Genomic DNA, 9,846 nt, shown 5'->3' with positions numbered 1-9,846 from the left:
CCCAGCCTGTTCGGTGGTGGGGGTGTGAGGAGCAGAACAGCCCTTGGTGCCGTGCGCGTGCTGCTCAGTTATAATTAACGCAGCCTGGGGCGATCGACGCTGTTTTCAGCGCTAATCCAAACCGCAGCCCCATCCCAGCTGTGATGGAGGAACTGAACTCTACCCCAGCCAAACCCAGGATGTTATCTCACACGGCACTCGTCAGCCTAACGAGTGAAGGGAGCCCACCAGCCCCGGGGAGCAAAGTGAAGCCCCCCCCCAGCACCACGTTTGCGTGGCTGACACCAAGGACCTTGTCCACAATCTTCCGGCGATGTCACTCAGCCAGCGAGGGGGGAAGCAGGGGCAGACACGCCGTGATCCTGGCCCTGGCAGTCCCCACCACAGGCCGTGCCCCCCACTCCTGCACACAGCCCCCCCCGCCTCTGCAGAGGAGGTGACCCCCGTACTGCGGAGCAAACCACAACAGGGGACCCGCATCTCTGTGGGTGGGGGCGCGAAGGGCACCCACATCCCTGCAGATGGGAGGGGGACACACACACCCGCATCCCTGCGGGGGGTAGGGGAGGGAACCGGCATCCCCACGGGTGCGTGTGTGTGTGTGTGTGTGTCACCCACATCCCCGCTGTGTCGGGGGCACCCGCATCCCTGCAGCAGGGTCGGGGGGGGACGTGGGGAGCACCCGCCCCCCGAGCCGAGCCGAGCCGGGCGGAGCGGAGCGGAGCGGCAGGACTACAGCTCCCGTGCTGCACCGGCGGCGGGCGGCCCTCCCGGGCTGACGCGGCCGGCGGCTCCCGGGGCCGCCTTTGTCCCTGCCCGCGGCCCGGCCGGGCTGGCGGCGCGGCCCCGGCGCAGGTAGGGGCGGGGGGCGGCGGGCCCGCGGCACGGGGATGGGCGCTGCCCCCCGCCCCGGGAGGGGACCCCGGCCGCGACGGCCTCTCCCCTCCGCTCCCCTGCGCTCCCCTCTGCCGGCCGCCCCCGGCCCTGCCGGCCCCCCCCGGTGCCCGGCGCCCCCCCGGTGCTCGCCCCTGCCCGGCCTTTCCCTGTCTCGCCACGGGGCCCCCGTGCCCAGGCGGACACGCTGCTCCGCGTCCCACCCGCCCGGCCCCCCTGGCTCCGGCCCTGCCGACACCGACACCAGCGCTGGGCAGGGCCCGGGACGGGACGGGTGGTCAGACCCCCCGGGACAACCCGGCACATCTTCCTCGTGCTCTCCTTGGGCACCGCAGGCCCGTTTGGGGAGTCGCGAGCTTCCCCAGAGCCCCTTTTCCCGGCGAGTTCTCGCCTTTTGCCGGCCGGCTGCGTGGGCCACGCTCTTGGGGTCGGTGCTTTTAGCAGGAGTTTTGAAGGCTCTGGCTGGAAGGGAAGGCGGCTGTTGGCAGGTAAGTGCGCTTCTGCCCCCGATTCCTTCTGAATCCAGGTGTTGTGCTTGGCAGGGCCCCTCTGTCCTTGCTGCGCCGGCGCGGCTGCTCACGGGACAGGCCTCTCCTGCGGAACCCGGAGCATCCCACCGCCGTCTTCCCGCACAAGTAGCTGTATACCTGCCTCCATCTGCCCGCCGAGAGCCAGCGGCACGCCGGACTCCAGGCCGCTGCGGCAAGGTGGGGGTCTGAGCTGTCCCGGCGCTGCCGTCGGGATGCCGGAGCCCCCGTTGCCACCGGGGCCCTGCCCGGCACCGGCAGGATTTCCGCGGAGGGGCTCAGCGAACGTGCGGCGGGGCGTGCTGAGCCGGGCGTGCTTCTTGCTGCAGATGTCGGTGACCTTTGAGGACGTGGCCATCTACTTCTCCCCCGAGGAGTGGGCAGAGCTGGCGGACTGGCAGCGGCGGCTCTACCGGGAGGTGATGCTGGAGAACTACCAGGCGGTCGCCTCGCTGGGTGAGGACTCTCTCCGGCGCCGCCGGGCTGGGGTCGAGCTGCAGTTCACCTCTGTAACGGAGCTGGAGCCTGGAAAGCGAAAATCCAGCTGTTGCCGTTGGTGCCCGAGCGCTGACGTAGGGGTTGTGATCGCAGGTTTTACCCTGCCAGACAGCCTCCTGCGGAGAGCGGTCCTGGTAGAGAGACTAGGAGAATGGAACGGGATAGAATGGAACAGAACGGGATAGGATAGAATAGAATGGAACACAATGGAATAGAATATGTGAGATGATGAGATGAGACGAGATGAGACGAGATAAGATCTCATGGTTCACCCCAGCTGGCAGCTGAGCACCACGTGGTCACTCCCTCACCCCTCCCCGCCCCACAGGATGGGGAGCAGAATTGAGGAAAAAGGTAAAACTGGGGTAAGGACAGTTTACTGGGACAGCAAAGGGAGAGGGAAAGGACCGCAACAGGACTGAGAACAGAACAGACAAAGCGGGTGATGCACGATGCAATTTGCTCAACGCCCAGAACCTGATGTCCACCCAGCCCGTGCTGGAGCAGGGACTCCTCCTCCCAGCCAGCTCCCTTTATATGCTGAACATGACGTCATATGGGATGGAATACCCCTTTGGCCAATTTCAGTCGCCTGTCCTGGCTGTGTCCCCTCCCAGCTCCTGGGGACAATTAACTCTGTCCCAGCCGAACACCAGGACGTTATCCACTCCTTACTCTGTGCCATCTACGTCATGGTCATGCCCAGACCCTACACTGTCCAACTAATCACCACCACTTTCCCTGCCTTTGAGATACATGTACATACACACATACAGAGATATCACTCCCTTAGTGCATGGGCCATCTCTCTAAAATGCCCGTTGAGTTCATTTAGTCCGTGACTTCGGGCTCCATCTCTCAGAACCGTCTCTCAGGGCAGGAGCGATGGTGGGTGCTGTTGGGATGTTGCGGCTGCATCTGGAGCGCGCGGCTGGTGGATCTGGCGCGGCCTGTGCCCACGGTCTGCAGGTCGAAGGTGTCGACTTTGAGGAAGTTGCTGGGTGCCGGTTGCTGAGGCCAGTTCTGGTTCCATCATTGCTGCTCTTTGCTTGATTGCATCACAGTTCATCCTTCATTAACTGGGCGATTCTTACTGCAATACCGCTGTTATGGCATATAGCGATTGTAGTAGTGATGACATACAATGGCAGGGTATTTAGCAATTAATGTCACACAATTCAATTCATTGGCTGTTCTCACCCAAAATCAGATCCCCCTGAGGTACACATCAGACTTCCCCATCCTTCCGCATCACCCACCAAGCGTACCCAGGTCCTTGAGCCAAAGCAATCCCGCCGGATGGCTTTCACCTCCGTGAACTGGCTCGATTCACCTTCTCCTTCAGCAGTTCCACGACTTGTCATGTAGGACTCCGCACAGCAGCCTTCCACCTCCGATGCTTTCCCACAGCGCGACAGGACCCATCAGTGAACAGGGCGTATTGCTTCTCGTTTTCTGCAGTTTATTATACAGTGGGGCTTCTTCAGCACGTGTCACCTCCTCCTCTGGTGACATCCCCAAATCTTTGCCTTCTGGCCAGTCCATGATCACTTCCGGAATTCCTGGGTGGCTGGGGTTTCCTATTCGAGCCCGCTGTGGGATCAGCGCCACCCACTTACTCCATTTGGCATCAGCTGGACGATGTGTAGAGGGGACCCTCCCTTTGACCATCCAGCCCAGCACCGGCAGTCGGGGTGCCAGGAGGAGCTGTGCTTCAGGACCAACCACCTCCGAAGCGGCTCGAACCCCTTCAGATGCTGCCAAATCCCTTTTTCAGTTGGAGTGTAGCGGGCCTCGGATCCTCTGTAGCCCCGACTCCAGAACCCCAGGGGTCGGCCTCGAGTCTCCCCTGGTGCTTTCTGCCAGAGACTCCAGGTCGGGCCGTTCTCCCCGGCTGTGGTGTAGAGCACGTTTTTAACATCTGGTCCTGCCCGGACTGGCCCAAGGGCTACCACACGGACTATCTCCTGGTTAATTTGTTCAGAGGCTTGTCGTTGCTCAGGGCCCTGTTTGAAATCGTTCTTCTGGGTCCTGGTGCTTTTCCCAGTCATTCCCAGTTAGACTCACGTTGTCCTCCCATACAGTCGGCTGTTGGGAAGCCCCTGTCACTCCAGAAATACAGATGGGTTCTGCCCCTTCATGGCTCGATGGCATTCGGGGACGCTGTGCACCGGTGTCCACTAGAGCCTTGTCCTCCTGGGGGTCTGACGTGCCAGGCCATCGGATCCACACAGTCCAGGAAACCCGGTTGTGCCTCTCCTCCACCTGGCTGGAGGCAGGGCCCCTCTAGTCCTGCTCATCGTATTCGCTACTCACTTCTTGTGAAAATGACTTAGAAGTCCCTTCATGAGGATCATAAGTATGATCAGCCCTTCCACTCGTTCTGGGGAACTGCCCACTGGAAACAGGAGTGGCATTTTTCCTGGAATAATCCCCTTTTGTGATTGTTTTTCCTTGGAAGTCATGTACTCGTGCCTCAAGGGTTGAGGGAGCTTTTCCATCCCACTTCCTCGCATCTTCTCCGTCATCACACAGGTAAAACCACAGGGTTCCTCGTGGTGTGCACCCTCTATATCCCCTCTCCTGGGCAGAGCAACCCTTACTCCTAATAGCTGAGATACTGGTCCATACAGGTGGGCAGTAGGACAGATTCTCTTTGAGTTGCCGGACCTTCCGGGACAGTTTCTCCACATCCGAGACAAGGGAGGAAGAGAGACTTTCTTTGTATTGACAGAGTCGGCCAGCCACTTCATCCACCGTTGGTGCCTCTTCGCCTTCCCAGTCCATCACTGCCAATGAGTTGGTGTACGACGATGGTGCACTCTGTACAAACCTCCACCACATGGGTCAAGTACATTGGACTTAATCAAGATCTGTGGGTAACTGTGCATTGTCCGGGTCATCATAAACCACCTCCCGCAGGGCTAATTCCCTCAGGGACTGGATACTTCTCTCCATGGTGGTCCACTTGCCTGGGTGACACACAACATCTTCACTGAAGGGACACCTTTCCCTCACGTTTTTTTCCATGCCCCCTTCCCTGGAGAGGGATCCCAGCTGCTTGGCTTCCCTTCCCTCCAGTTCCAGGCTACTGGCCCCATTATCCCAGCACCAGAGCAGCCAGCTGCTCCCCCTGGACGATGGATGAAATTCTTTCACCTATCTCGCAGCTCACTCAGGGACAGGGACTGTGTGATTACCTCTGGTTCTGCCTCTTGCTCCTGTTCTCCTGATGGTCCAGGTTCATCGTCATGCCTTAGTAAGCGAGCTGGTTTTTTTTGTGTATTTCTTATTCTGTATAGGGGCGACTGATTCCGGCATGGGTTGATTTTTTTGGTTAAGCCGCAGTTCCTATAATGGGGGTCAGGGTAGCCATGGTGCCTGTCACTCTGTTGTCCCTCTCTTCCCCCTGATGGCACTGCCCAATATCGAGCAGTGTTTGGTAGATCCTGGCCAGGGCCCAGCACAGGGCAGTGAGTTGTGCCTCTTTGGAATAGCCACAGCATTTTCCTTTCAAATGTTCTATCACGTCATCAGGGTCCCGTAGTAGTTCATGAGTGAAGTTCTAAACCACTGGAGGTGAGAAGGTCTCTAGATACCTGCCCATGTTCTCCCACATGCCATGCCACCAATGACAAATGGTGGGGCTGTGTTTCCACCCCAGGGCCATCGGGGCAGATCTCAGGAGGGGGGTATTGTTACAACAACTTTTTGTAACCCTGAACAAGACCTGGAACACATTCAGGAGACATAGCACTAGGAACATGCTGGCCTGACCATCCCAAGGGTGTTCAAAATTCTTAAGAGCTGCTGTAACCAGTCTGAAGGGAGAAGGGGAAGTGAAAGAGCAGGAGGTATAGACTAGACTAGACTACACTAGACTAGACTAGACTAGATGTCAGTTGGAAGGGACCTACAACGACCATCTAGTCCCACTGCCTGACCTCTTCAGGGCTGACCCAAGGTTCAAGCTTGTTATTACGGGCATTGTCCAAACGCCTCAAATCCTGACCAGCCTGGGGCATCGACCACCTCTCCAGGAAGCCTGTTCCAGGGTTTGACCACCCTCTCGGTAAAGAAATGCTTCTCGTGGCCAGTCCAAACCTCCCTGGTGCAGCAATGAACCATTCCCAGGTGCTGTCAGCAGGCGAGCGGACGAGGTGACGAGGGCAAGGCGAGAGGAGGCTGTAGGCGCAGGGACGGGGGGGCCGAAGCTGTAGGTGGGCAGGGACAGGAGAGAGGAGCAGAGTTGGGGGGGGATGCTGGAGCTGTGGGTGTGGGGGGGCGGCGATGCTGTCCCGCAGTGCGGGAGAGGGTGCCTCTCTCTCTGCCCCGGACAGGCTGGCCTGCCGTCAAGCCAGAGATCATCTGCCAGATGGAGCGAGCAGAGCTGCCGTGTGTGCCAGACCCCCCCAGGACACAGCGGAGCCACTGGACCCCTGTCTCAGGTTGGTACCGGGGGGCTGTGGGGGTTGTGGGGGGTTCCAGCAGCAGCGTCCCCTCAGCCCCAGATGTTCTGTGCAGCAGGAAGGGTGGGGGGCTGGTGGGGTGCCCGTGCCGCTGGCCATGGGGAGGGGTCCCACGTGCCCATCCAGTCCCCAGCTGTGACCCCAGCCTCTTCTCCCCAGCAGCCGGTGACCCTGGGAGGCAGAGGGAGGCTGGGGGGGTCCCCGAGGGGCTGCTGGCACCCACCGCCCTGCTCCCGGGGATGCCCAAACGGGGCAGGAGGCGTCGGGGGCGCTCAGCCCACAGCCGGCCGGGCAGGAGCCAGGGGGGTTCCTCAGGGCGCCCTCGCCTCCACCCCTTGCCGACCCCCCGGCCGCTGGAGAAGACCCCCCCTACGTGTCCTGAGTGTGACAAGAGCTTCAAGCGCCAGACAGCATTGGAAGTCCATGTGCGGAGCCACACGGGTGAGCGGCCCTTTGTCTGCACCGACTGTGGGAAGCGCTTTGGCCACAAGCATCACCTGCTGAGACACCGGCACGTGCACACCGGTGAGAAGCCCTTCACCTGCAGCCACTGTGGCCACCGCTTCAGTGAGAAGCGCTATCTGGTCATCCACCAGCGCATCCACACTGGGGAGCGCCCCTTCGCCTGCACCCACTGTCCCAAGGCCTTCAGGGACAACAGTACCCTCACTGCCCACCAGCACGTCCACACCGGGGAGCGACCCTTCGCCTGCCAGCAGTGCCCCAAGGCCTTCAGGGACAAGAGGACCCTCACAGCTCACCAGCGGGTCCACACCAGTGAGCGCCCCTTCGCCTGCACCCACTGCCCCAAGACCTTCAGGGACAGCAGTAGCCTCAGTGCCCACCAGCGCATCCACACCGGGGAGCGACCCTTCGCCTGTGCGCAGTGTCCCAAGACCTTCAGGGACAAGAAGACCCTCACCATCCACCAGCGTGTCCACATCAGTGAGCGCCCGTTTGCCTGCACCCACTGCCCCAAGGCCTTCAGGGACGAGAGGACCCTCACTGCCCACCAGCTCATGCACACCGAGGAGCGACCCTTCATGTGCACCCACTGCCCCAAGGCCTTCAGGGATGAGAAGACCCTCACCATCCACCAGCAGGTCCACACCAGTGAGCACCCTTTCACCTGCACCCAGTGCCCCAAGGCCCTCGGGGAAAGCAGTACCCTCACTATTAACCATAGCGTGCACACTGAGGAGCTCCGCTTTGCCTGCACCTACTGCCCTAAGACCTTCAGGGACAGCAGTAGCCTCACTGCCCACCAGGACATCCACACCAGGGAGCGCCCCTTTGCTTGCCAGCAGTGCCCCAAGGCCTTCAGGGACAAGAAGAACCTCACTGCCCACCTGCGCATCCATACTGGGGAGCGCCCCTTTGCCTGCCAGCAGTGCCCCAAAGCTTTCAGGGACAAGAAGACCCTCATAGCCCACCAGCGCATTCACACCGGGGAGCGACCCTTTGCTTGTGCCCACTGCCCCAAGGCCTTCATGTACAAGAAGACCCTCATAGCCCACCAGCGCATCCACACCGGGGAGCGCCCCTTCGCTTGTGCCCACTGTCCCAAGGCCTTCAGGGACAGCAGTACCCTCACCATCCACCAGCGCATCCACACCGGGGAGCGCCCCTTTGCCTGCTCCCAGTGTCCCAAGGCCTTCAGGGACAAGAAGACCCTCATGGCCCACCAGCGCATCCACACTGGGGAGCGCCCCTTCTCCTGCCCGCAGTGCCCCAAGGCCTTCATGTACAAGAAGACCTTCGCTGCCCACCAGCACATCCACACTGGTGAGCGCCCCTTCGCCTGCCCACAGTGCCCCAAGGCCTTCAGGGACAGCAGTACCCTCACTGTCCACCAGCGCATCCACACTGGTGAGAAGCCCTTCAAGTGTGGTGAGTGCGGGAAGACCTGCAGCCAGAAACAGAACTTGATGAGCCACCAGCGGTTGCACCAGAGCCCATCAGCAGTGCCAGAGAGCAGCCAGTGTGAGACAGGGGGTCCATCCCTGGTGGAGAAGCAGGCAGAGGACAAGCCCTTCCAGTGCGGCCACTGCGAGAAGCGGTTTCGGGATGAGGGGATCATGCTGGCTCACCAGCGCACCCACAGCACCCACAGCCTGTGGCCACCTCCGCAGCCCAGCACCACCTGAAACTGCTGCTGAGGGGCTGCGGGGTGCTGGGACCTGTGAGGAGATGTCCTGGTTTCAGCTGGGATAGAGTTAATTTTCCTCGTGGTAGCGGGTATAGAGCTGTGTTTTGGATTTGGGATGATAACAGACTGCTGTTTTGGTTGTTGCTCAGCAGTGTTTACCAGGTCAAGGACTTTTCAGCTTGTCCTACTGCCCCTCCAGCGAGGAGGCTGAGGGTGCACCAGAGGACAGGAGGGGACACGGCCAGGACAGCTGACCCAGACTGGCTCCATACCATATGATGTCATGCTCAGTATATAAACTGGGGAGGAGCTGGCCGGGGGCGTGATTTCTGCTCAAGGATGCGCTGGGCATTGGACAACAGGTGGTGAGGAATTGCATTATGCATCATGCTTTGTGTATTCTTTTATCATTATTATTGTTGTTGTCGTCATCGTTGTTATTATTATTATTATTACCTTCCTTTGTTGTCCTATTAAACTCTCTTTATCCCAGTCCATGAGTTTTACTTTTTCTTAGAGTCATAGAATGGTTTGGGTTGGAAGGGACCTCACAGCCCATGTACCTCCAACCTCTTGTCCCATCCGACTTGGTGGGTTTGGGTGAGGTTATCTTTTTAATTCTCTGCATGGTAATCAGGAGGCATCTCCCCACTGTTGGGAGGTCCACCAGGACAGGTTGTCCTGGATAGTGTAAGGGTTTTATGGGGTCTTTTTCCACCCTCTTTCCAGGGAGCAAGGAGGGGGTGTTTTCCCAGCCAGCCTTTATCTATCAGTTCCCACATTTTCACCAGCAGCTGTAAATTGGGGAAGGGTAGGCCATCCATTAATTCTTGGGGAATACCCTTATCTAGACCTTCCTTCCACAACCGATTTCTTGATGTGCCCCCCCCCCCCCCCGCAAAGCTTCTGTCTCAGGGGCAGAGTATTTTCTCCCCTGTCTTAGCCCTACAGACCACTGCTTGTGCCTTCCCCTACTTCCCAAGATACCCCACACACCGGCCATAACTCATCAATTCCCGTGCAATTTCCCCCCAGGTAAGACCCAGTCTGCCCTGAGGTCCCATGGCTACAGTGGCTCTTAGTCGGTCTTGGATTTGCACAGCATAAATCTTCAGTGAATCAGATAACCCTCTAATCAAGGGAGTCATCCTATCCGGATTGGCAAACAACAGCATCGGGGAAGGTTGGCGGGGAGCTAGGCGCCTGTCATGCATTAGTTGGAGGCAAGCCGCCATCTGTACACTCTCTGTAAGCTGGCTTACCCCAGGGGTGGGGATGGCAATAGGATCTCCTCTCTCCAAGGGGTCTA

General features: G+C 59.5%; 1 protein-coding gene across 7 annotated transcripts; it reads left to right on the top strand.

Moving 5' to 3' along the window:
• Positions 1–665: 665 nt before the first annotated feature.
• Positions 666–9,029, top strand: LOC129203613 (zinc finger protein 271-like). 7 transcript variants are annotated; one of them, XM_054818368.1, is made up of 5 exons: positions 666–855; positions 1,437–1,601; positions 1,751–1,877; positions 6,260–6,367; positions 6,551–9,029. In XM_054818368.1, exons 3-5 carry the CDS (start codon positions 1,751–1,753, stop codon positions 8,533–8,535), a joined length of 2,220 nt encoding a protein of 739 aa, XP_054674343.1. In that variant the 5' UTR covers positions 666–855; positions 1,437–1,601; the 3' UTR covers positions 8,536–9,029. The 7 variants fall into 7 exon arrangements, with proteins under 7 accessions (XP_054674343.1, XP_054674342.1, XP_054674337.1 ...); XM_054818367.1 differs by having other exon boundaries at positions 6,548–9,029; XM_054818362.1 differs by having other exon boundaries at positions 701–1,601; positions 6,548–9,029.
• Positions 9,030–9,846: the final 817 nt, after the last annotated feature.

Source organism: Grus americana, chromosome 2 (assembly GCF_028858705.1).
Source record: "Grus americana isolate bGruAme1 chromosome 2, bGruAme1.mat, whole genome shotgun sequence".
Taxonomy (NCBI): domain Eukaryota; kingdom Metazoa; phylum Chordata; class Aves; order Gruiformes; family Gruidae; genus Grus; species Grus americana.
Note: the sequence above shows the minus strand (reverse complement) of the source record. Positions and strands in the feature narration are given on the sequence as shown.

Coding starts and splice junctions, on each gene's coding strand:
- LOC129203613 (XM_054818362.1), top strand. CDS start 891: ATGGGCGCTGCCCCCCGCCCCGGGAGGGGACCCCGGCCGCGACGGCCT. Junction 1,878..6,259: donor CCAGGCGGTCGCCTCGCTGG/GTGAGGACTCTC, acceptor TGCCCCGGACAG/GCTGGCCTGCCGTCAAGCCA. Junction 6,368..6,547: donor CCACTGGACCCCTGTCTCAG/GTTGGTACCGGG, acceptor TCTTCTCCCCAG/CAGCCGGTGACCCTGGGAGG.